General features: G+C 36.2%; 3 protein-coding genes, 1 long non-coding RNA gene and 1 other non-coding gene across 8 annotated transcripts; 3 read left to right on the forward strand and 2 right to left on the reverse strand.

Moving 5' to 3' along the window:
* The first annotated feature begins 588 nt into the window (after window positions 1-588).
* LOC127803473 (protease Do-like 8, chloroplastic) lies at window positions 589-5,802 on the forward strand. Of its 2 annotated transcripts, none has more exons than XR_008023524.1 (13): window positions 589-897; window positions 1,014-1,132; window positions 1,422-1,504; window positions 1,586-1,684; window positions 1,892-1,958; window positions 2,408-2,483; window positions 2,600-2,666; window positions 3,317-3,534; window positions 3,722-3,789; window positions 3,949-4,028; window positions 4,251-4,337; window positions 4,483-4,576; window positions 5,476-5,624. XR_008023524.1 is itself a non-coding variant. In XM_052339714.1 (13 exons), the coding sequence occupies exons 1-13, from the start codon at window positions 683-685 to the stop codon at window positions 5,602-5,604; spliced, it is 1,416 nt and encodes a 471-aa protein (XP_052195674.1). In that variant the 5' UTR covers window positions 589-682; the 3' UTR covers window positions 5,605-5,802. The 2 variants fall into 2 exon arrangements, 1 of the variants encoding a protein (XP_052195674.1); XM_052339714.1 differs by having other exon boundaries at window positions 4,469-4,576; window positions 5,476-5,802.
* A 2,236-nt stretch (window positions 5,803-8,038) lies between these two features.
* LOC127803323 (uncharacterized) lies at window positions 8,039-15,724 on the reverse strand. The gene is made up of 4 exons (XR_008023494.1): window positions 15,575-15,724; window positions 14,916-15,437; window positions 8,559-8,633; window positions 8,039-8,468 (listed from the first exon to the last, which is right to left on the reverse strand). It is a non-coding gene; the product is annotated as an uncharacterized LOC127803323 (long non-coding RNA).
* LOC127803322 (protein FEZ) lies at window positions 11,926-14,740 on the forward strand. Of its 3 annotated transcripts, none has more exons than XM_052339450.1 (4): window positions 11,926-12,396; window positions 12,476-12,768; window positions 13,281-13,582; window positions 13,683-14,740. In XM_052339450.1, the coding sequence occupies exons 2-4, from the start codon at window positions 12,588-12,590 to the stop codon at window positions 14,406-14,408; spliced, it is 1,209 nt and encodes a 402-aa protein (XP_052195410.1). In that variant the 5' UTR covers window positions 11,926-12,396; window positions 12,476-12,587; the 3' UTR covers window positions 14,409-14,740. The 3 variants fall into 3 exon arrangements, with proteins under 3 accessions (XP_052195410.1, XP_052195411.1, XP_052195409.1); XM_052339451.1 differs by having other exon boundaries at window positions 12,480-12,768; XM_052339449.1 differs by having other exon boundaries at window positions 11,926-12,768.
* A 541-nt stretch (window positions 15,725-16,265) lies between the features above and the next one.
* Window positions 16,266-16,346, forward strand: TRNAL-CAG (transfer RNA leucine (anticodon CAG)). Its single transcript has one exon. It is a non-coding gene; the product is annotated as a tRNA-Leu (tRNA).
* Window positions 16,347-17,184: 838 nt separating this feature from the next.
* On the reverse strand, window positions 17,185-19,832 carry LOC127803084 (60S ribosomal protein L34-like). Its single transcript, XM_052339107.1, has 4 exons — window positions 19,667-19,832; window positions 19,331-19,410; window positions 17,591-17,700; window positions 17,185-17,473 (listed from the first exon to the last, which is right to left on the reverse strand). Exons 1-4 carry the CDS (start codon window positions 19,743-19,745, stop codon window positions 17,380-17,382), a joined length of 363 nt encoding a protein of 120 aa, XP_052195067.1. The 5' UTR covers window positions 19,746-19,832; the 3' UTR covers window positions 17,185-17,379.
* Between the last annotated feature and the right edge of the window lie 7,560 nt (window positions 19,833-27,392).

Consider the following 27,392-nt stretch of genomic DNA (forward strand, 5'->3'; position numbering starts at 1 on the left):
CGATTCATGGGGTCTGGCCATGTCAATGCGAGAGCAATGACAAAATATATACAAGGTAGCTGGGCGTTGGGAGATGAAGGAACGATGGCATTCAAATTGAGCACGTACTTCTTTTATTTTAATTTTAATAAAATAACTATTTTTTCCTGAAAGTTGCTGTGGGGGCAGCAAGGCGGGCCTGGCCCAAACGGTGCTTGGCACAGCCTAAGAATAAACAGACTCGCATATAAAACAATGGACCATAGTCACTCCAATTGCGCCCACACCATCTGGAAGTTCATAAATTTATATTTTACTGTAACAACCACTACCATCAAATATTATTGGGTATTTGTCCTACACATATTTTTTGTGTGTTGTGAAATATAAATTATAAATTATTAAAAAATTTCAATATTTAATTCTCAAAAATGAAAAAAATATCAAATATACAGTTATTATTACTTAATGGTAAAAAGAAAACAAGTCGATAGATACAGAGACTCTTCACTCCTGGCTTTAATCGTTGCAAAAGATATTTAATTTTATTTTTTACATTTATTACAAATTTCTTTTGGAAGAAGATAAAAGGGAAACGAAAGCAGGTTTTTAGAATTGGACCTGACAGAGAGAGAACAACTGAGATCTGAGAAGCTGCAGAGGAAGAGCTGGAGAGAGCACAAGCAAAACCCTATCTGCCGCAATGCGAATAATAATAGCTTGCGAGTCTTGTACGCATCTTCTGCAACCTCATCAACGAATTCCAGTTGCTCTTCCCGAACCTAGACGCCGCCGCCTCAGCCGGCGCGAGCTCTGCTTCGACGGAGTTTCATCCGTCTGCTCTCACTCCGAAGCTCATTTTCCTTCCGATTCCTCCTCCGCCGCCGCCGACGATGTTTCTCATAATCCCACCGCGAGGTACTTCACATCACCTTTGTTGTCTTCCACTATCGCATTTTTGCTTTGAACCACATCCAATTCGACCGCTTCAAATATTTCGTCATTGATTCATCTCATGTTTTTACGTCTGTCAGGGATAATAGCAATGATTTGGTTCGACTAATACAGAAGAACTTTTCTTTCACAACTCGTCGAGTGTTGTTTGCAAGCTTGTTTGCGTGCTTATGTTATCATCCTACAAGGTACTTATCAGGTTCGCACAGCTCAGCTTTTTTCCTTTTCACTAATTATTTTTCAGAAATGAAATTTTATCTAGTAGATTGCATAATAAATTTCATTCCCAGACCATGTCTTTTAAGCACATTTACCTCTAAACAATCAAATTTCTGAACATAAATTGGTCGAGAACAAATATATACACTTGAGAAACTTGTGCCAGGCACCTCTTGCTATAATTAGGTGAATTCATCTTTTAGGGCCTGTTACTTTTGTACATGAATGCTGTTTGCTTCTGGTAACATATTGAATTTTCGGATATTCAGCTCATGCTCTAGCGGATCCATCTGTGACCATTGAAGAAGTAACACCTTCCGTTTATCCTTCTGGGGCACTCTTTCCTTCTGAGGTTCTCTTTTGATTATACTAGCTAGTTCTTTTTCTATTTTTCTCTCTGAATGCTGGTCAGTTGATTGTGTTTACTTGTCAGGAGAGGATTGTGCAGCTGTTTGAGAAAAATACTTATTCTGTGGTCAACATCTTTGATGTGACATTGCGCCCTCAGCTTAATGTTACGGGTGTGGTTGAGGTAATATTTATAGTGGGCATTGCAGTTTATGTTTGATTATTTTATTGTGTTGGCGGACATATTAAACATGCTTCTATTCACATGGTTAACATCATTAAGTATGTAATTAGTAGCATACTTGAATTGTATTACCTTCTTTTCGGTGTTTTCATGGTTATAAGATTTGGCACAGATGCAATAAAATAGTCATTGTATGCATGATGGCAGGTCCCTGAAGGTAATGGTTCTGGAGTAGTCTGGGATGGACAAGGTCACATCGTGACAAATTATCATGGTAAGTTAGTTATCAGATAACTCAATCAGATATAGGTCCACAGATGAATGGGTTCTCAATTGTCCATCTATGAGAATAATGTTTTCAATAAGCACATGTTTCTTTTCAATCCTTCTCTCTATACAAATGAGAGATGCTAATTAATTATGACAATGCTGCCTGGCTTGTACTTATGGGAAAAGTTCTGCTTTCTGGACCTTCTCCCCTATCTGTATTTTCTACACAAGTTTGATCTCATTAAATCTTGTACATGCATATGGCCAATTCTTTTCGTGTTTAATGCATTCAATATCTCTAATACATGTGAGTGGTTCCTGATGTTTTCAGAGTTGAGTTGACAACCATTAAGTTGATGTTCAATGTTTGGGTTATGATTGTCTTACACCCTCATTTTCAAATTACATAATGGACTAGTAAAGCTCTGACAAATCTATTTCTTTTATGTGCAGTAATTGGTAACTCTCTTTCAAGAAATCCTAGCCGTGGCCAAGTTGTTGCACGAGTTAATATTCTTGCATTAGAAGGGTAAGATTTTCATGATACCCTTGGCATATTTGATAGATTTGACTGCAAAATTGAAAAAAAATAAAAAAAAATAGTCATGATACCCCAGTTCCTTATTGTGTATAGTTTTTGAAAAGGGTCCAAAAGAATTTTGAAGGTAAGTTGATTGGTGCAGACCGTGCTAAGGATCTTGCTGTCTTGAAGGTAAATTTCTCTTGGAAAATTTTTTAGTCATGAAATTCTTCTATCTGGACTCTCTCTCTCTCTCTATGGTGGTTGGTTGTTGCCCAAATCTATACTTAATCACCCCTTGTTGGTATAACAAGGTTGGATATTGCTCATCCCTCAATTTTTATTGTTTGCTTTAGTTGCAGCTACCTTTATATATATACATATATATATATATATATTTCTCACCGTCGACCCAATGAAGAAATTCAGTCTGATTGGCTCTGTTGATCCTTTTTCTTGATATTTGGATGAAACATAATTTTTTGTGTCTTCATGTTGTCTATTTCGTCTCCATGTTATTGATAACACATACAGTTCCTTTTTTGTAACTTGAATTGCTGGATTTAAGCTGAATGCATTTTGAAGCATCGATCTGATAACATACCGCATCATGAGAACTGCAGATTATTCATGCCTACCACATCAAGAGAACCATGCATCTGCTATTTGATTTGCTGAATTAAATCATCAATCTATGAAATTGGCTATCTTAGAAATTTTGAGGTGATCTTCAAAATTACCTGATGGATGTGTTCTATTGATACTCAATATTATGACAGTTGATATTCTAGTACATAAATATGTTCAGTTTGCCCAGCTTTACATCATTGTTAACTCAACAGGTGGAAGCCCCTCGGGAACTGCTGAGACCCATCAAGGTGGGGCAATCATCTTCTTTAAAAGTTGGACAACAATGCCTAGCCATTGGAAATCCATTTGGTTTCGACCACACACTCACTGTTGGAGTTGTTAGTGGACTGAATCGAGACATATTTAGCCAAACTGGAGTCACAATTGGCGGTGGAGTTCAGACAGACGCAGCCATCAATCCTGGAAACAGGTATATTTTAGGACCATTCGTCCTGATGCTGAAAATAGTAAGCAAGTGTTTTGCTTTCCTTTTCCTGACATAAAATACTTGATTCTGATTTTTATCTTCTCTATTATGTCGCACTTGTCATCTCATCAATAACAAATATATGTGATGTAACTTGTATATGCACATATTTTTTCATGTTATCATGCAGTGGAGGCCCTCTACTGGATTCAAAGGGGAATTTAGTTGGGATTAATACAGCAATATTCACTCAGACAGGTACTTCCACTCCGCCATGATTGTTCCATACTGTCTAGTACTCATCTTTGCTGGTGATTGTTTATGCACTTGTGATGCCTACTGTATTTACTTGAGGTTATTCTGAAATGAAATCTTTCAAAGATGCATTCATGACTGATCTTGTCTTTATTGTGGCAGGTACATCTGCAGGTGTGGGGTTTGCTATTCCATCCTCAACAGTGGTAAAGATTGTACCTCAGTTGATCCAATTTGGCAAAGTATGTCTTTTTTGCAATTATGCAATTCAGATTCTTAAGTCTCCTCTAACTTGATTGCTTCTCTTTTTCTCTCTGAGATATTGGCTTTAAGAACTGCTATCAAGCATTTTGAAGTTGCTTGAAATTGCAAAATTTCCTCAAGCTGCAACATGCCTTATATTCTTATGTAATCGTCATTCCTCTTGATTGGATAAATTCACACCTCATTTCCATCCATTTCAGGTTGTGCGAGCTGGTTTAAATGTTGATATTGCTCCTGACCTGATTGCAAATCAGCTTAATGTTCGAAATGGGGCTCTGGTTTTGCAGGTATGCCTCTGTAATGTCAGAGCATAAACTATGGGCTGTTTTGCAGTACTGCCCTGTCTTGAAATTCAACTGTCTTTTTGCTTCAGGAACAGCTAGCTATATTTACCTAAATTTACTGTTTGGTGATTTAGGTTCCTGGAAATAGTTTTGCAGCCAAAGCGGGGATACTTCCCACCACTAGGGGATTTGCTGGTAATATCGTGCTGGGAGATATAATTGTGGCAGTGGACAACAAACCTGTGAGCCTTTCTCTAGTTCCTACTCTTCCTTTATTTTTATGATCAGACAGGGCTTAAGAACTAGCATGGTGATGGACTGAAATCAGTGATCCATCCTTTCAACATGAATGGTTGAAGGGTCTGGAATCCAGACCAAATTATCTGATCGGTCAATTTCATATGGCTGCTCTGGATTTATTTCTTGCTAAAATATAGGTTCTTTGTCACATGCATAAAATTTTAATGTGCCTAATATACTTAATATAGTATTTACTCAATGTAGGCTTCTGAAATTATCTAGCATATTTTGTTTCAGTAAGGAATATTTAAACATTTTGGGCATCCATTCATGAATGGTACCAATGATTCATGATAGATCATCGATGAAATTTTTTAGTATTCTAAATTAAGGATTTTCTGTTTTTGGTGCAGTGGACATTAGGATTAGATCATTTTAGTTTGTGCTGGTCCAAAGGAAATTATGTTAATTCAAGAAATGTTTAAAATTTAATGTTCAAACTTTAGTCCACCAAACAAGAGGTTGCTGCTGTACCTCCTGTTGTGCAGCACACGGCAAATGTGCTCTGAAGCTGAAGGAGGAGGCCCTTGCAGTACTGCATGTGGCCTTCTATAGTTAAATCCTGTTGGACGTTAAACCACTTCCATGGTTTCGATCTTAGGGAGAAAGCATTTTCTGCTACCTGCATTTTCCATCAAAGTTTGTGGCAAAAAATATTTTTGATTTGTGCATGATTGAAGTAATCACTGGTGAAGTTTGTGCCAAACTTGTTCACTCTCATGTCACAGCCAATGCAATTTGGCAAACGATAAATTTCTTCAAAATGAAGCACTAATACTACTTGGATGTTCTCCTAAATTCCGTATGCAATCAGTAATAACACTGGTATTTGGTTAAACAGGTTAGAAGTAAAGCCGAGCTGTATAAAGCATTAGATGACTATACTGTCGGGGAGAAAGTCGTGTTGAAGATTCAGAGGGGCGGTGAGAGCTTGGAGCTGCCCGTTACTTTAGAAGAAAAAGATTCATAACCCAGGGCCAAGGGGGGGGAGCAATAGCCATTAATATGTCAGATTTAATTACAATTTGTTGATATCGTGTCAATTTATTACCTTTTCTTTATGCTTTTGGCCCCCGGGGGTGGGGTGATGGTGATAGTGATACAGATGCTAATAATTTGTATTTAATTTAATTAATAGCAATGCATATGTAATTGGTTTTGCTGAGTATGAATTCTATATGTTGTATTTCCTTCCAATTATGAGTTCCAAGTATTTCTTTGATTTGGAATTGTATCGGCCACTATGGGCCGATTCTTTGCAGATGATTTGAAATTTTCCAGTGTAAATGTTTAAGAAATGTTTGGAAGCTCTTTCAGTCCATCTGTAATTTTTTTTAAAAAAAAAATTAACATTATTGTTGCTTGAATATAATAATAAAATTTATAATTGGGGAAGTATCTTTAAGGTGTTTGAAAGCTTGCAAAATAAATGCTAATAAGAGGACTCATGGTGTTTTTTTTTTGGCGAAACACAAAAAAAACATAAAGAGTTATTGTAGTGATTTTGGTTTACCTAAAAAGGAAGAGTCTAATTCCTGTTTGGTTAGGTTTTTTTTTTTTTATTATTATTTTAAGTTGGGTAGTATTTAAGTTAAGTAGTCTTTAAACTGATAATATATTTGGATAATTGTTTTTAAGTTATTAGAATATAATAAAAAGATAAAAATAGACATATTATTAAATAATACAAAAAATAAATAAATACTCATTTTTAATAAAATTAATTATAAATTATTGTTACATATATGATAAAATTAATTAAAAATATATATTAATATAATATATATTATTGTTATATGTATATATACACAGAGAATGATGGACGGCGACAAAAGAGGGGCGATCGCGGATGATGGGAGCGGGCGAGAGGCAGAGAATTGAAGAAGGGCAATGGCTTAAAATTGTTCAAAAGATTGAGAATAAAATGGTCATTCATTCGGTGAACATAATTTATTTGGTAGCAATGTTTTGCAAAAGCTAAGGAGAAGAAGCTTTTGCAAAACACTAATATATAGCTTGAATGCTCTTTGTTCAAACCAAACACTTACAACAAATAAGTTGGGTAGCTTAAAAACAACACCAACTTATAAGTGGTCAAATCGCCTAGCACTTTTATTTTTAGAGATGAGAGTTGATAGATGATAGAGCTCTCATTTCTTTTAGGATTGAAGTAATCATTATCTATTCCAACATTCAAGCCAAATACTTTGAAAGTAAGTTAACGTGCTTTTGGCAAGAGTGTGATTTAGAGGGATTTTTAGGAGACCTTTTTCTTTGAGCATAAAACCAAACTCGCTAAAGAGTTTCTTGAAGATCTCTTTTAGAATACTTTCTCAACAAAAGAGATCTTATTTTACCTATTTTATTTTTCACATCAAATGTATTCGGAGTTATAGTGAATTTTTGAAATTATTCTATTTTTTTTTATAATTTGGATGATAATTTAATGCTCTCCCTATAAGGGTTACACGACAATCATGCCCATTTAACAAGATAAAAGAAAATTATAGTATTCAATTACACTATTGCTGATCCTACAATTTAATTAATCCTAATCATCTTTCAATAGGATTATAACTTCTTAACCCAACCCACGAATATTCACTCACCAAGGAATCAATTGCTTATTTATATCAAACTTATCTAATTAAGCGACAAATACAACACGGCAATGCAGAAAGAAACGCAATAAGATGCATGATTATGAAGACATTGAGGCTTTGTTCAGATTGGCCCAATGTTCACTCATTAGAATGTTCAAAATTTGTGCAAAAGGGACAAGAACTCACCTTTCAATCTGACGCCTAATTTATCGATGAAAACGATTGTACTTTGGATTGTTAGGCAATTTCTCTTATTATACAATTCCAAATATAAGCAAGGTAAATAACATAAAAGAAGTCAAAACATCACACGTCTTTTAGACCTTTTAAGAAAGTTAATAAGCCTCTGAGGATTAAACTGTGATTATGTGGTGATGATGAGCGTGAAAATGAGTTATGGCTCAATTGTATGCTATATATATATATATATATTTGGGGGGGGGGGGGGGGGTAAGCTAATGATGTGAGATAAATTGAGATAAAACAAGAGTTTATGAACTAGTTTAATGATTTAAGTGCTGATCAAAATCTTAAGGAGAATTGTCCAAACCTTAAATTATTGTAAGCTCTATTTTATCGTCGTTGTTAGAACGATTTAATGTTGAAATCGTCTGTTTCCAAGATCCCATCAATCTGATTCAAGGTCCCATTCTTTTGTAGACTCTCTAGTTGTTGGCCCAGCAGTGGATGGGTGGGTCTAAAACAAACCACGTCACCACAATATAATACATTAATTGGCAATCAAATACATTTTGACAAGACCAGACAGTTAAATATGCCATTCATCATCTTGTCATCAACTTCAGGTTCATTGTTTATGTTGTCTTTTCCTATATTTGCTTGGTTGGTTTACACACTCCACGCTATAGTAGAGGAATCTTGAGGTTCACAATCAAACTGAAAGTATCCTATAACAGCATGTCACGTCTTCTTTTGAAAAAGAATTCCATCACTTTCCTGGATTTGCACCCTTTCATCAATCACAGCCACATAAAGCATTTAGTAGTTTTCACCAAAAAAATTTCCTAGAAAATTTAAAATCATTAGAGTTCTAAGCTGACAAGCCAACCTGATTGGCAAATGGCAACTGGGTGTCTTTTTACAGGGCTCTCACCAAATGATAAGGTCCAAACAGTAGCTTAACATGCTTGCAGTTTGGACATTTAGAGCTAAAAAACATTATGAAAGCCATGAGAAGTCAAAGTGAAAGATGCCATCAACGGAATAGGCCCTGTATGGGAATGGGTATATTAATAGCATGACAGGAAAATGGGATATGCTTATCCAATCATTTTATAAAAATTGTTATTGATAATCTCACCGGTAGGTGGAGCTGCTTTTATGGCTTCTTGCATGGACTTTCGAGGCTTATGACTTAGCAGACACCGTTTGGGCTCTGTAAAATGCAAATAGTCAAGAAATATGAGTCAAATTTTTGTTGTTTCATTTGAAAATGATATGTTTATCAAGATTCAGCAAGTTTGATAAATGATCTAAAAGATTATCTTTAGGTCCCGGAACTAAATACAGTGGCAGGAGCTTATTGCAAGTTAGTTTCACAGGATCCTATGTTTAGGAAGTTTAATATTTTTTTTTGTTTTCTAATTCGAAGGACAACATTTTCAAAACTTTGATGGAAACAATAGCATTAAACTCCAAAAGTACTTAATACATAGAATTACTCAACTAAGAACAAAGAAAAGGACAATTAGGTGTGAAGTGGATGGAGAAAATGAACTTCCATGCCTTCTTTCACAGACTTTAATGCCCAGTGAATAATTAATAGAAGCTTGGCATTAGTCAACAAAAGAAAATGTGGGTTTACAGTAATGGCCATATGTATGTGGTAGAGTAGAGAGATTAATGATCACACAGAGAGAGGCAGAAAGCTTTGGTTTGAAGAATTAATACATTTTCCAAGTTAAGTTGCACGAATGGGCTGCACACCCAAGGTCATGCAACTAGACAAAAAGGGTTTCAAACGAGGGGCCAAATTTGGAGAAATGCACTAATTTTGGAGCTCCCCGAGTGGCCATTTGACTCCATGATTTTCACCTCACTACTTTATGGCGCCTTCGTTTCCTGCTCTCCAACTAGCAGACAAGATTAGCAAACTGAACAAATCTCAAAAATCAGAGCAAAGGACTGTAGTTTGGGCACCGCCATCCACTGTTCCAAGAGGGAATGAAATGTCAAGAGTACCCCAGACTTGCAGAGACTCTAATAACCGTGGGAACCGAACCGAACCGAAACCGAACAGGTCAACGCGGTTAAAAATTGTTTGACTGTGTAATGGTTTGGTTCGGGGAAAAACCGAACACTGTTTTAATGGGTATGGTTTGATTATGATTTTCATTAAAACCAAACCAAAACCCGAACAGAATGGTGGGTAACCGAACCGAACCGAACCGAATATATATATAATATATTATATATATAATAATATATATAATATGTATATATAATATATATTATATACAACCCCGCCCACCTTAGGCTAGCCCACCCTAACCCAATTGTCTTGCTTGCAAACCCTTCTCCCCTTCTCTTCTCCTTCCTCTCTCAACCTCACTCTCACTCTCTCTCACCCTCGCTGCCTCTCGCTCGTCCGCTCGCCCTCGCCCTTGCTCTCTGCATGTCTCTTGCTCTCGCTCGCCCTCGCTGGATCTCTCTTGCTCTTACTAGGGCTCGACCCCTGCTCTCGCTTGCCCTCAATCTCTCTCACATTTTCTACCTCATTTCTCTTGCTCCTCCGCGCGAGCTCGCCAATCGCCCTCGCTCTCTGCATCTCTCTTGCTCTCACTCGCCAAATCTGGGGATTTCACACTCCGAGGCCATAAAATTCAAGGAAATTGACTTTTGCTACTTGTTTATGTAGACTTAAAAAGTTCCCTTTGTATGTAACACTGTAATAGACATAGCAATGAGGGTAAAAATTTGAAAACACTATCTCTATTGGATGAATAAAGTTCTTCTAGAATATTGCAAAGATTATTACAGCAGCATGTGAAAATAATGTTCAAGTAATAGTTCACTATAGAAGTAACCGATGCGCATCAGGAAAGAACAGCAACAGCAACAGCAGCAGCTTGTTAAAATTCTTGGAAGAGCGCTTTATATTTCTTTCGCTCCAACAGACTTTGCATGCTCAAACATATTTACATAGCATCTCTTTCATTTTAGTTTTAACTTTTCTAAATGAACAGCTTATGTCAGAACTCAGAAATAATGATGCGAATTAACCTGTCTAGCCAAGTAGTTGAACTGCTTATCTCTTACAGTTTGGGGAACTATACCAGTAACCGCACAAGTTAGAGGCGTATTGTGAAAACCCCTGCACCTGGTTAGAAAAGACTGTTTGCCTAACATTTTAGATTTTGGGTCTAGAGAACCTGGGAAATACAATTGACTAGCATTGGCTACCCAACTAAATCAGGTGTGTTGACATGAGAGTATGTTATGGGGGCAAAATTGTCATCCTGTCTGAGAGCTAACATATATGGGCTGTGTTAGAGAGAAGATAAAAGGGCAAAAAATTAGATGCAAAAGAAAAAGTGCATAAAACTTCTCAGCAAAAACAAACAAAAAATTTAACACAAATCATTTTATTAAAAGAAATTACCACATGGTTCTTAGCATGTATCCTGTGCAGATGTATTTTTTAAACTTTTCTTAGAACAAGTTTATTGTTTATGTAGAAGGAATCAGTAAATGGCAAGTGACATGCATATATGATTATTATATTTTAAACAAATAAATGGATGTACTGATGTGAAAATAATTTAGAATTTACTTGAAAGTCTTACAAATTCAATAGTTTCATTGTGTTTTAGAAGAATTTAGAGATAATCCATGATCACAATGGCTCCACAGAGTTCTTACAAAAATCTAAGGGCATTGCATTATAAACTCTTTATCTTTTTTCTTTTTCCATTGCAGTTGATGGTCTGGGACTCTTCTTAGATTTTCTTAGTACAACATTTTTCATTTATTCATCATGTTTTAAGTAAACTTCCTATCCAAATAGCGAACTCAAGTGGGAACTCAACATATTTAAAACTGAAACGTATCTTACTATGTTTACTAACACACACAATGAATAATTAAGAGAGAAACTTTGCTTAAGTATAAATAAAAGCTGCATAAAAACATCTCAATAAGACAAAAATTCAACCCCAAACGCTAAGGACAAAACAGAGCAATAAGAATTCAACTGTTCATATTTTTTGTTTATATTACCATTTTTTCCTTAAGGTGTGAAACTATGAAGCTGCAAAATCAGAAATTTAAAAGTCCGGTGGTTTTTTGTAGCATTCCTGAAAGAGAGGTCCCAGTTATCGCTTCAAGGGTCAAATAGCTGTTTATTGTAAGAGCTTCTGTAGACCCCAAGCGTGACATATTTCATATTTATTTAAAGAATATATATATATATATATAAAAGATCCAAAATATGCCCCCACCTTTGACGGGTCATGTATTCATATCCGGAAGGACAAACAAGGAATAGAAATTCAGAGAAGAATGGAATAGAAAGTGGCATTATTAAATGACACCAAGAATTATTGATATTTATCTAGAAAGTCTCAGAGGAATTTGCAGAGAATCTCCAGATTGAATATAAATTTGAGCTATTGGAAAATAGCTAGTGCATGGGTAACCAAAAATAATATAAACAAAGATTACTTTGAAAAGGTTATGATTTAACTATTGTTATTGGAAGATTGCTTTGTCGGTTTGTCTCCACGGGAAGAAAATATAAGTAGAAGCATACATGAGAAGAGCATGAAAGGGGTGTGAAATCAGTTTGAATGATTTTCCCCCATAAACAGCCAAGTTCCTAGTTTCTTGAGATCAGAAAATTTGGATTTAAAGAAAAAATATGGGTTCATAAGGCAAAAATGAGGTTCGCTGGAAGTGCATGGCCCTGACTTCGGCTCCTCGTTAGCTGTTTTTAAGAAAGAACTCAAAGTTAAGCTTCCACCTCAGTTATTGTGATTTTCCGTACAACAAACTCTCTGCCGTAACCATCCACATCCAGAAAGGGTGCCCAAAGCTTTGGGGGAACACCCTCTTCAGTAAGCACAACATGGCTCCAAAAGAAGAGAATACTGCATGTTCATATCATTGAACTGCTTAGCAGCCTAGTCCTTACTGAACAGGTAAAGAACCACTTCTGCGTCTAGTCTGCTTCTCGAAAAGATTCTAGTTTGGGTAAAAGACTCACTATTCAAGCTTCAGACAGGTAAAGAACCACCTGTACATCTTCAGTTCAGTTCAAGTTTCCAGCTTTATCTTGTAGCTCCACATCTCTAGCCAGAGTTAGGATAAGAGAGAGATAAGGAAGAGAAGCATGGACGAGAAAATTGATAATGATAAGACCGATGATATCATGTTGCCGGGCTTTAGATTTCATCCAACAGATGAGGAGCTTGTTGGGTTCTACCTAAAGAGGAAGATTCAGCGGCGACCTCTTCCCATCGAGCTGATTAAGCAAGTGGATATCTACAAATATGATCCATGGGATCTTCCTAGTAAGATAATCCATCCCTCGCACATGGTGATTTATGAAGTCTTGAGTATGAAAACATACTAATTTGCTTTCTTCTTCTTTGTCTTTTCTTTTCTTTCTACTTTTTTATTGCTTTCATGTTTGGATACTGTAAATAGAAAATTTTCTTCTCTTTTTATCATTTTTATTTTAGCAGCCTAGCAGCAAAAATGGTTCTCTTGACAGTTTCTTCCATAGTAGGTTTCTGTTGCTATCATAGATAAGATGCTGAATATACCAAATCTCTTTCATAGTTGGAGGATTTGGATGCCATGTTCTGAAAGTGAACAGAAACTGAAGACTGTTTGAATCAAGCATTATATAATATGCTCATTTTATTGTCCATGCTATCATTATTCTAAATAGCTATCCAACGAAACCTTTCAAGATTAACTGAAAATCTTATCGTTTACTCAACTACTATATTTTAGTGTTTTTGGCAACTGTTCCTTACTAATGCAGGTTGTCTTCTTTCCCTATAAATTTTTTCATCAGAGGTGGCATCAACAGGGGAAAAAGAGTGGTACTTCTACTGCCCAAGAGACCGTAAATACAGGAACAGTGCACGGCCAAACCGTGTCACAGGAGCTGGTTTCTGGAAGGCAACTGGAACAGACAGGCCAATTTACTCCTCTGATGGGACCAAGTGTATTGGTTTGAAGAAATCACTAGTGTTCTACAGGGGCAGAGCTGCAAAAGGAATCAAAACTGACTGGATGATGCATGAGTTTCGACTACCTTCTGTCTTGGACCCAGCATCAACTAAGAAGATATTGGACAAAAACCTTCCCACAAATGTAAGTCCATCAAAATTTGCAAACCTCTGTTTCTAGTTCTTCTCAGTAAATAATTATTGCTAAACTACAATTAAACAAACTTTTCTACTTGGGGATGCAGGATTCATGGGCAATTTGTAGGATATTCAAGAAAACCAACTCTATGGCACAGAGAGCCCTTTCTCATTCATGGTTATCTCCACTATCTGGTATTAAAGCACCCAGTATATTCATCCAAGGTGCAACCTCTACTCATTTCGGCTCAGAGATCATGTCTTGCACAACTGAAACTGGACCAGCCATCCACTTATGCTGTAATAATGACTTACAGCAGGCCTCGACTGCCACCTTTTCTCCTTTAGATATCCCCTCATACAACAAGCACATGAATCACATAGTTTGCAGAACATCTCCTTTTTCCGTTCCAAATGGAGATATTCCCACTGGCTTCATGTTTTCACCTCTCGAAATGTCGGGACCATCCAACAAGAATACAATTGATGTTGGTTCCGTGCTTTCAGCTCTATCTCCTTCCCTAATCGGGGAAGTTACCAAGGCCTCAGAGAGTATTGACTTTGAAGGGCCACAACAGCAGTTCAATGGTTATTCACCACAAGATATCCAAGAAAGAATAGGCACTAGAGAAGAAGATGGCATGGGTTTGAGGAAAGATCCAAATGCAGTGCCAACCTATAATCAGTGGGGAAGCATCCGAGCAATCGGATTTCCTTTCAGTTTGCCTTCAGATCTACCTGATACGTGGAACCCTGATTTGACATGGGATTCACCTCCCTGTCCCAGTGAGATGTCAACTAATTATTCCCCAAATAATATTATACTCGATTAAATCTATATATAGGGTACATCTCACGCAGGATTCAACGAGTAGGGGCTTGCATCAGGAATATATTCTATTTACTGTACAGTTTTCCTATATTACAAGCACAACACATATTGATGTAATGTTTTACCTCCTATCCTTCCTTCCTTCCTCCATTGTCTTTTGTACTCTTTCTTGTTTTCTACTCATTATCCTTTCTGTATCTGCTAATAGAAACAAGGTCCAAGTAGATTGGAACAGGGATTTTGGAGGTAAAAATCACAAAATTGTTGTTGAAGTTCAATGCTAAATTAGTGGTACTGGCCTATAGTGTAAGCAAGAATAAATAATAGTACAGTAAACTTTGTTCAAACTAAGATTCAGAGAAGCATCCAAAGAACAATTCACATGTCAGAAACAGTAGATTTGCATTAAACAATGATTACATGTAGCAGTCTGTTTCATGAATTCAACATCACCACATATACTATATTTGCGAAGGTACAGAAATGCTACGATCCAACTACAAATTACCTGAACTGTCCTCCACTGAAGGTTGTTAAGCCATAAACGTGAACCGTGTTCCTCGAATCAGTTTTGCAACAACCTGTTGCGACTGCGAAGCACTGAGCTGTTTAAGCCATCACAGTACAAGAGGGACAATGAGAATCCTTCACATCACCCAATTCAACTATGGATCTAATCAATCACCTTCTTTGCGATCATGTCTTGATGCTTACATTCCCATCAACACAAAATATGTAACAACCCTTGAATATTGGGGAGTTTCTTCTCTCGCAGCACTTTTTCTTCCCCCGCCCTTGGCCCACACTCTCTCTTTACTTACCCTTTTGTTTGGTAGAGCAGAATTTACAACCCAACTAATGAGGCAATGGCAAAGCCCAGCCAAACACAAATCACAAGGGGAATCAGACCTGAGAGCATACCGCTGAAGTTCTCATGATGCAGCCGGTTGCGAATCTCATGTTTTCATTTCATTGCAGAACATAAAGACTTGTGGCTCCATATGTTTTAATGCGTCACCATAGAGATGAACTGCAAAGAAGTTGAATCTTCTTAGTCAAATAAGAGAATTCAAGTGCCAGCAAGCACGGGGCTTTAATTTTCTCATCGCACATCTGAATAACCATGCAATCCTTAATGGGACAAGAACTTTCTGAAAATTCACTAACCTTTTAGGTCTATAAATCTCTCTGCCATCATCCATTACAACGATTGGAAAGGAACCTCTTAATTCTTCTATATAATATATGATTCAGAGGAGGAGAAGAGAAACCTAACAGGTCCAACATTTCCTTTTAATCCTTTGGAAAACCGAATTATTTGTATATATTCCAGTCCACATATCCAGTTGAGGTTTCCATATTAAGATGGCAATGTTCCAAGAAATAGGCAGCAACAGCAACGACCATCCCTTGCGCATTATGCAATATAACAGCACAATGAAATGGCAATCCAATTTATTCATAATAACAAAAATCATATGAGAACTTGAAGCGGGACAAAAAAAAAAAAAAATTAAGCAATGAAAATCATTCAACTCCGCCGATTGAGGGCATGAAGAAGAATAAAAAGGGCATCGTCCCCATCAAACTCAAGATCTCCAAAAGAGCAAGTCAGCTTGAATCTTTCATCGACAGAAAAGCAGGAATTGATAATCGCCAGAGTTTTGAAAGCTGTGTGGTGATGGCATCAAACATAGCAGGTGCATGCGAACATGTAGCGCTTGTACAGGCAAATTAAATCAAAATGGTGAAACCGTTACATGGATGTGCAGTTGGCTAATTGAACGGCTGATTCCTGTTATGTGCACCTTCAGCGATCAATAGTTAGATAAGATCTATAGCGAACGCAAACAAAGAAGTCAAGATGGCCGAGTTGGTCTAAGGCGCCAGTTTCAGGTACTGGTCCGAAAGGGCATGGGTTCGAATCCCATTCTTGACACACAACACAACCAACCATTTTTGTTCTCCCTCTTCTAAACGCATTTCTTACTGTCTTCCACTTCCACGCATCAGATGCATTAGGCAGGCGGAGGCGGTGCAGTTGTTCTCGCTTTAGCGCTTCTCCTCTTAATTCGTATTTCAATCACCCCCTCCCTCCAAACATATTATGATTTACTTGTGTTACAACCACCACTACCAACCAACCTGTTATTTAACCATCATTATAACTTAATTTCAATTCTTTAATACTTTTTCCAGGTGAGTTGCTACTAGAGGGTCGACAGCCAACAGAGCAACTAGTTCCCAGCGGTGAGAGAGAAAGTCACATCAAGAACCTCGAAAGACCCCTTTAACAAACTCCCCAAAAAAAGAGTGTAAATAATTACCTTCAAAATCTTTTTCAAAACTCAAGTGTAATAGATAAAAATTATCTGAAACAATTCTAATCTCCAAATATTAAGAATTGTTATAAATAGAGATGATATATATTTCGAGCTAAGCCACTTTTTAGCTATTCAAAAGGTTTACAACTTCCTTTAATTTTAATAGATTTGACTTAAATATTAAAATATTTACACACAAAAAATGCTAATAATTTTCATGTCTGAAGCTTCGAAACAGTTCTTCCTCAGCAAGTAAATTACATTATTATATTCATACTCCAACACTTTGAAAATCAGACCGACCAAACAAACAAACAGCGGCACAACAGAAGCATATGCCCCTATCTATGCCTGGAACATGTAACGATGAAAAATGACAATAACCTCACAACCTGCGAACGAAACACCAAATAGGTTGTGGAAGCATAATAAAGATACCGGGCAACTTCTAACTAGAGCTCTAAAAAAATTTTTGATTTGTCAACAAGCTTACAAGGAAATAAAGTCCAATAAAGGCAAACTTCATTAAGAAAATCTTTCATCCAAGGCACCTTATCGTAACAGTCCACAATCTTTCAGATTCCCAAATCAAAATTTCCTTCCCGCATAATATAATCCTTAAAAAATTTCCTTATTAACGACATTATTTCAGCTCTTCGAGGCAACCTTCTCCTTAGCCTTCTGGATTTTCAGAACCTTTTTCACAATCTTTTGCTCTTCAACCAAGAAGGCTCGGATGATCCTACAGAAACCGCAATGGCAAAAATATAAGAAACCTGGGAGACTCTTATCCAATAGCTTTGAGGTAATAAAATATTAAAAATACAGAATCCCATTATCTGAGTACACATTAACTCACCTCTCCCTGACAGCACCACCCGACAAGACGCCACCATAGGCGCGGTTAACTGTCCTCCGGTTCCTGGGCAATCTAGACCTCTTGTATTCAGCAGGTCTCAAGTGCGGAATCTGCAAACATATCAAAATGTGACACACAATCATACCACTTCTCTCATGGATCTCAAATTCTCAATGATGCTGCTAAAGACAGCTTCATTAGCTTCAATACTTGCGAGGCCGATCTCCAATAGTAATGTAATTAATAATTCAAAACACATATCCGCAGAAATCATCTTATGGCACCCAAGTTTTTCAAATGAATGATATCAATCACATCATACATGGTATCACAGAAATGGTATAACTTAACAAGGACCGAAAAAAAAGAATGAGAGAAGCAAAGCACATAGAAGAAAGTGACTCATAATGGAACAAATATAACGAAATGAAAGAATCTAAAGGAGATTGACCAAGATAGCTCTCATCCAATAAACATCAAAGCCATCCAAGAAAGCACAAGTAGATATTTAGAAATGAAAAGCATTATAAAGAAAAAGAAAAAACAATCAAAAGACGACCTAGGATCCATTGTGCTAAGGCTGAAGGATTATGCAGATGTACAATTTTAGGCAGGAAAAGTGAAAACCATTATAACTAAATTGGTGTGTTCATATCTGCCTATGTCGGGTAAAGTCCAAAACCCAACTATTAAATAGTCTGAAATAATGGTAAAATATTGGAGAATATGGTTAAATTCGTAATTATGTCAAATAGTAATTCCACCTCAGGTTCTGGTCAAGTTGCTAATCCAATGACCTTCGCTATACCCAGCAGTTTTCTTAGACCGTAAGAAGAAATTTCAAAACTCAGCATCTCTCTCCCCCTTTATCTTCTGCTCAGAAACAGTAAGAGCAGCCCAAAAATTTATTTCATGAACGAAGGCAACAGATTTTGGATCTTAGGAATTTTTACCGACCTCAAAATGTAAACGGCCTAAGAGACAAAATGCAGATGAGTTCCCATTACAAATCGCTGGTAAGATGAAGGAAACACAAATAAACCATGTCCAAAGCAATACCAAAGTTTATGTGGCTCAATAAGATGCTTACAACACAAGTTACATAAATTGACTTAAACCCAAGCCCCAAATATGCAGAGTACCATTACACTTGTTTTTTTACCACTCTACCACACTCATAATGCAATTTGCAAATCTATATATCAAAATCTGTTTTGGTGATGTTCACCCATGACCACAATTTTCCACTCTAATACACTCATAATGCATCTTTATTAAGAGAAGAGATTCATATATCTTTTATTTTGTCAATTTGAATCTAAGATTCAAAATTGAAAAAAGATGAGGGGCAAGGTATTCATTATTCAATGGGTATAGATTCAAAGTCGTGGACAAGAAGTTAGCCTCCAACTCCTCCTTTTCCTTCTTGACCCACATCTTGCAGCAGATCATGAACATCCATGATACGTTAATTTAACAACGCATAACTGCAAAATTGCACGGAAGACCAACTAATTTGACAGTGTGAAAACCTTACGGCAGTCAATATACCATGAATCTGGAATATTCAATGGTGCTGCTTAGAGACACAAACATTGCCTGTTGGTGAAGTTGGACAACTAAAGAATAGAGTAATAACAAGACATTCGTCATGTCTTTAGTCCCAAACAATAAGGCTAGGGCACTTTGCATGAACAAGAAACAAAACAGAAAAGAAAACAAAGGAAAGAAAGTGCATACCCCCTGGATTCTCTTTCCTGTAACAGGACACTTGGGTCCGCTGGCTCTCTTCTTTGTGCTCTGGTACACCAATCTCCCTCCTAAATTTACAAGAATTTAAATCAATTAAGCAATCATCTATCTCACAGCACCCACAGCAGAAACGCACAAATGAGAACTAAAACAAATGAAAGAGGGGACGATCAACAGAAAAACATTACATCTTCCAGATAGAGCGCTTCCGATAAACAAACTTTTAGCAACAGTTGAATAAGCAAATTTCAGATTCTACCAGATCAGAAATCTACCGAGAGAAAAACACAAATAAGAACCAAAACGGGATATGGTGGATGATACCGGGGGTTTTCACGACTCTGTTCTGGTTGGATTTGGTGGCATAGCTGTGCCGCTTCCTGTAGGTGAGTCTCTGAACCATCTTCTTCCACTGCTCTCAACGCTCACACTTCCTCTCTTCTTTAACCGAGTGTAGGGATAAGACTTGGAACAAGAGTCCTGGCTATTCGTTGGACGAGTATATATTGCAAATCTGTGGAACCCTAGATCTGACGGCCACAATTTAGTGGATCCCCGTGTTTAACGGATTCGAGTAGTTATCTGTCACCCCTGTTTCAGTTTTACTATGGGTGGAAAGAAAAAATAAATAAATAAATAAATTATAGAGAAAATAAATTTTTAAAAATTAAAAGTTTAAGTCATTTGATTGGTATAATTTTTTATTTGAAAAATAATGTTATTTTTCATCTTTTGGTGTTTGATTGGTAATATTTTTTATAGAATTTAGTCATTTTCTTAACATTTCGTGTTTTGTCGACGTTCGGAATTGATCGATCATGATTTGTTGGTTCGCGATAATCCAATAAACGGAGAAGGAGAGTCAATACAACAAAGATTTTGAGTGGTTTAATAGACTTTCCAACGGTCGGTATCTGCAAGTACTCCAACGTTCAAATCAGTAAGAGAGTATGAAAGATGCAGTGTATTAGTAGGTTAGTAGAAAAAGCCCTTACCTGGCTCTGAAAATAGCTAGCTAATATATAGGAGGGGGGAATGTCCTTCTGAATGTGTCGTGTGCCTGCAGGTGATGAGACTAAATAGCCGACATCAACGGAGGCGCCCAGACAGTGGCATGGTGCCGACGGGACTCTTATTAATGGGGATCCGATCTAAGATAAGCACACGGAAATCCGAAAATGGTTACAATGATATTGTTGCAGGCGGGTACAGGGTCAGGATAGGACCACCATGGGCCAAGAAAAGAGGGTCGAGAGGGTGAAGGCAGATTGGACCTAGATAGCCCAACCGAAATAACCCTTAGTCCACAACTGTTCTCCGGTCACCACGTGACTTTCTTGTCATGCGAGCTAATCAGTTAGGCCAATGATTTGAAAGCGTTGTTGGAAGCTCGCCATCACCTTAAGTGTCGTTGGGAGCTCGCTAAAGATATCATTGGGAGCTTGCTAAAAGTATTGCTGGGAACTTGTTTAGAGCTTGTTTGGTCCCGTGATCTGAGCTCGAGATTTAGCGATGTGCGAGTTTGCTCCGACGAACTTAGTTTGGAGTATATTGGGCCTTTAGATGATTGGGCTGGCCAGCTAGGTTTAGCCTAGAGATGGCAAACGGGCTGGGTCAGGTCGGCCCGGCCCGCCACCAAGTGGCCCGCGGGCCGGGCCAAATTGGCCTGCTTAAAAACGGGCCAGCAGAATGCTGGCCCTAGCCCCGCCCTACACGGGCCCGCGGGCCAGCCCAGCCCGCGAGGGCAAGAGCAAGGGGCGAGGGCGAGGGCAAGGGCAAGACAGAGGGCGAGGGCGCGGGCGAGGGCGAGGTGAGGGCGAGGGCGAGACGAGGGTGAGGGCGAAGGTGAGGGCGAGGGCAAGACAAAGGGCGTGCGAGGGTGGCGATCGGCCAACGAGGGCGAGGGCGAGGGCGGGACAGAGGGTGAGGACGAGGGCTGTTTCGGGGGGGGTTGTGTGGTCGATTAGCGGGCCCAAGCCGGCCGGGCCAAATCGGCCCGGCTTTAAATGGGCTAGCAAAATGCTGGCCTTAGCCCGGTGCCGGGCCGGGCCCCAAAGGACCAGCCCGTCGGGCCAAGCCCATTTTGCCATCTTTAGTTGAGCCCAACCCATAAGAAGTAGATCGGAAAATACCTGTAACATATAGGCATTATTTTTTATGAAAAATGTATCATTTTTCATGGAATTCAATAGTAAAAATGTATTGAAAAACATTGAATCTTGTATAGGAAAATCAAAATAATAATATATTTTAGATTAACTAAATCATTTCTCCAAAAAAACGAAGGCACAAATTTTTTTTTTTCATTTTCTAAACTTATTATACATGATTTTTTTTTATTTATATACATTTGTATTTATCAATTATTCCTCATCACAAAAATCAGGTACAACACAATTATTTTCAACTAATGGTGAACCCGTGTGATACACGGAAAAGTTTAATTTAAAAATAAAAAAATATATTTATTATTTTAAATAATTTTAACATAATTAATAATTATAATTTTTTTAATCTTTAATTATTTATCAAAATTTAAGTTTAATTAATTATTCGTTATTCAATATATTAATAGAGAACACTTTTAATTTAATGTACTGCCATTTAATGTGTTAAAGAATAATTAATATATTAAGTAGATCACTTGACAAAATACTTATAAAATTTTTTATTCATTATATTATATTTATTTATAAATAAATATTATAAAATTTATAATATATCTACTTAAAGACGTTCGTTATTTTTTATTTATTATATTATAATTATAAATATAAATTAAAACTCTTAAATATGAGTAAGAATAAGTTTTTTCAATAATAACAAAATTTTAAAAATATGAATTTTGATTTCTTCCATAGTCTTAAAAATGTGATACTTTAAATATTAATTACCATTGAAAAACCCTAGCATTTGACAACCTTAAATAATTTTTTATGAATTTGTTAAAATATCACATTTTTAAGACTATAATATAATTATTAAAGTAATTAATAATTAATTAATCACTACCTTTGATTTAATACAAGTTTTTGAGGGGAAAAATTCACCATTGATTGACACTTGGCTAAATACTTTGTTTGACTATCATATTTTAATATTATATAAATACATATAAAATATAGATATAAAAAAATATTTTAAATAAATGGACAATTTTTTATAACTTAATTAATAGTTTAAGTTGTCTATTAATATATCTTATAAAACCCATGCAAATTTAATACAAATTTTAAAGACAAAAAATAGCTTGACAGATTTTTGGAGAGAATAAAAATTTGCAAACTATTCTACTTTAATATAATATATTATATATTATTATATTATACAAAGATAAGATTTTATTTAATGGATAATTTTATGTGACTTAGTTAATACTTTAAATGTTTATTCATATTTCTCATAAATAATATTTATTTTTGATTGTTTGACGAATTAATTGATAAGAAGATCTAACAAAAAATATTTATTTTTGATTAATTAATAGTATTGAAAAATTCATGCAAGTTTAATACAAATTTTAGATATAAGAAATAGTTTGGCAGATTTTTGGAGGGAATAAATATTTGCATACTATTCTACTATATATTATTATATTATATTATATTATATAAAAATAGAATTTTATATAAATAAACAATTTTCGATGACTTAATTAATATTTTAAATGTCTATTCATATTTCTCATAAATAGTATTTATTTTTGATTGATTGACGGATTAATTAAATATTTAATATTCACATAATAATATATTGAAAATTCCATAATTAGCATTGAAAAACTCGTGTATTTAAAATCCATTAGTAATTTTACAATAATTAGTACATATTATTTCAAAACAATTGAAAATTTTAAATTATTAATGCAATAAGTACTAAATACAAATCATTAATACAAGTTTTGGGGAAAAATTTTATTACTAATTATTTCAAAGCAATTGAAAGATTTAAATTATTAATTCAAATTACAAATTGTAAATTATTAATGCAATAAGTATTAATTGCAAATCATTAATGCAAGTTTTGGGGAAAAATTTCTTTTTTTTTTTAAATATCCTACTTTTATATATATATATATATTTTTTATATTTAATAACAATAAACACACTTCCTATCTCCCACCCCCAAACCCAAACCCAAACCCAAACCCATTCTCTCACCGTTTCTCAATCTCTCAAATAGTTAATCTGGAATATTTTGAAATTTGAAAATAAACAATAATTATTCAAACCGGTGTTTGAGGATATTATTAAATTTTTGAAAATTTAAGAGGGATTATTTAATTATGTAGTTTGAGGAAAATAAGGAATTAAAGTTAATTAATTAAATTGTTTGGTTGATAATTATTAATTAATGTGTTTGTGGTGATTATTGAATATTTGTGGGTTTAAAAGGAAATATTAATTTATTTGGGTATTTGGTGATTTAAGAAAAATATTTATTTATGTTGTTTAGAGAAAATAATTATTTAATTAGGAATATTTATGGAAATAAGAAAATAAATTAATTTAGTAGATTTTCTGGAAATTCAGGGTATAGGTGTAATAAGAGAAATTGAAGTTCGGGCGAGTGTGCAATTTATGAAAACTGTGGGGGGTTTAAATATGATTTGTGGAAGTGACAACTGATTCCTTTAAGTTTATTAATGTGCACATATACATTGAAGATGCAGCCAGATCGCGCGGTCATGCGCGCGCTGGGAGGAATTAAGAAGAATTTTTGCAAGACAATGGCGCCCAAAACGGCGTCGTTTTGAGGTTGAGGCGGTGTTGCACCTGTGCTGCCACGTGGCAGTTTCTGAAGCTCCCTTTTTTTGACCTTTTAAAGTTGAAATCAGTGTGTAAATAGGCATGGTTTAAGCAACAACGAAAGCAGGAAAATCAGGGGAAAATAAAGCACTGTGCAAGCGTTGTTTGAGGAAAATTCAAGGTTAAATTTGGGTTTAATCCAAGTTTAAATAGCCAGGTAAGTGCATATGTGTGTCCGTGATTGCCGATATATATATATATAATTATACGTGTGTGTGCTTTGAGCAGTCCAAGTGGGTTACTGTGTATTTATATATGTAACGGAGATATATATATATATATGAAGTGGCAGTGGGTTTCGATGGCCATATCTGTATGCATATCTGATTTTTACAGCCTTCCTACATGTGATCGTGAGGGGTACTGAGGTGTTTAAAGGTTGGGAATGGAAGTTTTGATAGGTCGAAGTGGCTGCCATGGCGTGTAGTGATATATATATATATTTTGAGCTAAGTGAGTTCATTGTGTGTACGTGTGTGTGTTCACTTGGGAAGCTTAAGATAATTAATAAGTGTGCTCATTAGGTGTGTTCACGACGGGATGGGAGAAATTGAAGTGATATATTTATATGTATATATATAAATGGACGATGTTATTGTCGTTATTTAATTTAAAATAAATATAAGATTTATTGGGATTTTATTTGAGGTGCACCTATGTAGAATTTTAGACGGTAAATTTATTTAATTAAAGTTGTAATTTAATTTATTGCTAGTAAATGCTTTACTTCGCAGCGGGAGTGTAAGAAAGGCAGGAAATGGCCGTGTAAAATCAAGCTCCTAACCCTCTCCTTGTGTTCTTCAATTCCCGTGAAAGACCTTGTGATTTCTCGTATTTTATCCTCTCTCTTACTTTAATTCGGCACCTAGCCTTATTTGTTGAATTATTATTCATTTGTTTTAATTTAAATTAAATCCGAAACTTCTAGAATTTTATTCATTGTGAGCCTACGAGGGTTTGTACCGCCCCCACTCCATTTGGGAATGATGTTGGACCCAGCCTGGGAACTAGGTTCCTAGACGTGTGGGTTATTTATGATTTTCTCGGATTTATTTATAGTTCGGTTAGAGCTATCGAGCAGTAAGGCAGGGGTCGGTTGTTGATGACGTTGGAGTAGACTATTGTACGGCCCTGAAGTGGACCGTCGGGTGGACACTCCTAGTCACTGGTTGTTGACCGGTGCCGGACACTGTTGACTAGTTCTACCAGTATGTGATTTACTGCATGTTTAGATTCATTATCTTGCTGTTCATGATTTGATATGCACATGGGTACGGGTTGCATGTTGGGATATTCATTTATTGAGTATGCTTGGACACGGACATGCTAGCTTGGTTAGGTTGCATCCAGCACGGGCATATGCATCGCGTGTGGTTTACTATGTGGGCGGAGCATGGCCTGATGCCTAGATGTATGGGCGCCTTGTATCACGTTGATGCTCATTACGCCATTGTATTTTATATGCATTGCATGATTACTGGTAGTTATTAGTTCTTGGACGGGAGTACCGTTCCGAGGGAGCCTCTGGCTCGGGTGTCGGGAGTACCGACATGGACAGGTGATGGGAGTACCGACCCGGGATGGCGCGCGCAGGTTTGTTGGAGATACATGTTGCCTTTCAGGACAACGACAGGTTGGTATGGAACTTGGGTGCCAGGTGTCTTGTGTGGGCCCCAAAGACCGGTATGTGCTTTTATTATGTTATGCTATTGTGTTGTAGCGTCTCATGACTTGTGTGTACCTGAGGGTTTATGCTGAGGAGAGTTTATTGGATTTATATAGCCTTCAGCCTTTCTTTCTTTATGCTTGCTGAGTCTCTCGACTCACCTTGTTTTTCATCATTCCAGGTAGTGGCAACGTGGGCCATGGCAAGGGAGTCAACTTTTAGCGGCAAAGTCGGTATGGTGTACAGGCAGTCCCGTCAATCCCTGTCAACTTTGATGGTTGAGTAGGGTTTACTCTATCATTTTTACTATGCCAGGTCGTTTCTCGAGTCTCGTGTATATTGGCACAGGAGTCTATGTTTATTTATTTCTCATGTGACCGCTTTGTTAGCGGGGTATCCGTAGTGCATGCATATGTTTTGCTTTGCTTCCGCTGTCCTTATTTTCGTATATGCATGCCAAGGTGGTTTCTGTTTTGTGTTCATTCTTTTTCTCCTCCTGTAGGCACTCATGTTCGGGTAGTCTGGGTGGTTGGGGATATCCGGGCGGGAGTGCTTACATAATTTCTCACTCATAAACTCATTCTCTCACCTTTTCTGTCTCTTTCCCACCATCACCGTCGACCTTCACCGCTAACATCGTTGCACCGCCATTGCCCCCCAACGCCGTCGCTCCAACCTTCCATCTATTCCTTTGCCACCGCTCCCGCCATCCCTTTCTTCCTCTATTGTTGATCCTACCACTGCCAGTCGATCTGCTGTCGCCACTGCCCCTTGATCCACCAAGCTTTAGTGAGTCTCTTTCTCACTTGCTCTTTAACTTTCTCGTTCCATCACTGTGAAAACGCTAAGAATAGTGGGTTTACTTGCTTCAATTGCCTTAAAAGTGGGAGCTCCTCTCCTTCAAGGAATTTTGTTTCCTTGATTTGAAGGAAAAATACATCACGTGAGCATAAATAGAAAAATGAGTTACTTTAAAAAAAAATAGCTATCAAACATTGCATAAGTGAAAAATTGGATGGACAAAATGTCTTTTCCTGGTAAAGAAGTAGCTATCAAACGGTACCTAATTATCACCCTGTATGTGGTGATTTGATTTTTTTTTATTTTTTGATTATATTTTAAATTTTTTTAAAGTTAATTTAATTTTTATATTTTAACGTGAAATATATATTTAGTTATTTTAATTTATTTTTTATATAAAAAAAATTAAAAATTAAATTAATTTATAAATATAAGTTTAGGGTGTAATAGAAATAATTAAATTTATAAAAAATAGGTTAAAGTACAGGATTTAAAAATTATATTTAAAAATATAATTAAAATAACAAAAATTTTAAATAATTATAAAAAAATAAAATTACATAATAAAAAATATGTCTTTAGCCAATTAATTGCATCTCTATTAAAAGATTCTAGATTCTGGCTCGCTAGCCGCTTCGCTTGGTTCCCTATTTCAATTTTTTTAAAAAAAATTAACAATATTTTTTAATAATACAATAAAAATATTGTGTTGTATAGTTTTTTATCATTATATTTAAAAATTAATACATATGATTGATATAATATAATTTCCTGT

Source organism: Diospyros lotus, chromosome 6 (genome assembly GCF_014633365.1).
Source record: "Diospyros lotus cultivar Yz01 chromosome 6, ASM1463336v1, whole genome shotgun sequence".
Taxonomy (NCBI): Eukaryota; Viridiplantae; Streptophyta; class Magnoliopsida; order Ericales; family Ebenaceae; genus Diospyros; species Diospyros lotus.

Excerpts from the sequence above, each read along its gene's own strand:
- LOC127803322 (XM_052339449.1), top strand. The coding sequence starts at position 12,588 with ATGGACGAGAAAATTGATAATGATAAGACCGATGATATCATGTTGCCG. Across the intron at positions 12,769-13,280 it reads TGATCCATGGGATCTTCCTA|AGGTGGCATCAACAGGGGAA; the intron begins GTAAGATAATCC and ends TTTTTTCATCAG. Across the intron at positions 13,583-13,682 it reads ACAAAAACCTTCCCACAAAT|GATTCATGGGCAATTTGTAG; the intron begins GTAAGTCCATCA and ends TTGGGGATGCAG.
- LOC127803084 (XM_052339107.1), bottom strand. The coding sequence starts at position 19,745 with ATGGTTCAGAGACTCACCTACAGGAAGCGGCACAGCTATGCCACCAAA. Across the intron at positions 17,701-19,330 it reads CAGGAAAGAGAATCCAGGGG|ATTCCGCACTTGAGACCTGC; the intron begins GTATGCACTTTC and ends ATATGTTTGCAG. Across the intron at positions 17,474-17,590 it reads GGTGGTGCTGTCAGGGAGAG|GATCATCCGAGCCTTCTTGG; the intron begins GTGAGTTAATGT and ends CGGTTTCTGTAG.
- LOC127803473 (XM_052339714.1), top strand. The coding sequence starts at position 683 with ATGCGAATAATAATAGCTTGCGAGTCTTGTACGCATCTTCTGCAACCT. Across the intron at positions 1,133-1,421 it reads TCCTACAAGGTACTTATCAG|CTCATGCTCTAGCGGATCCA; the intron begins GTTCGCACAGCT and ends TCGGATATTCAG. Across the intron at positions 4,338-4,468 it reads ATGGGGCTCTGGTTTTGCAG|GTTCCTGGAAATAGTTTTGC; the intron begins GTATGCCTCTGT and ends TTGGTGATTTAG.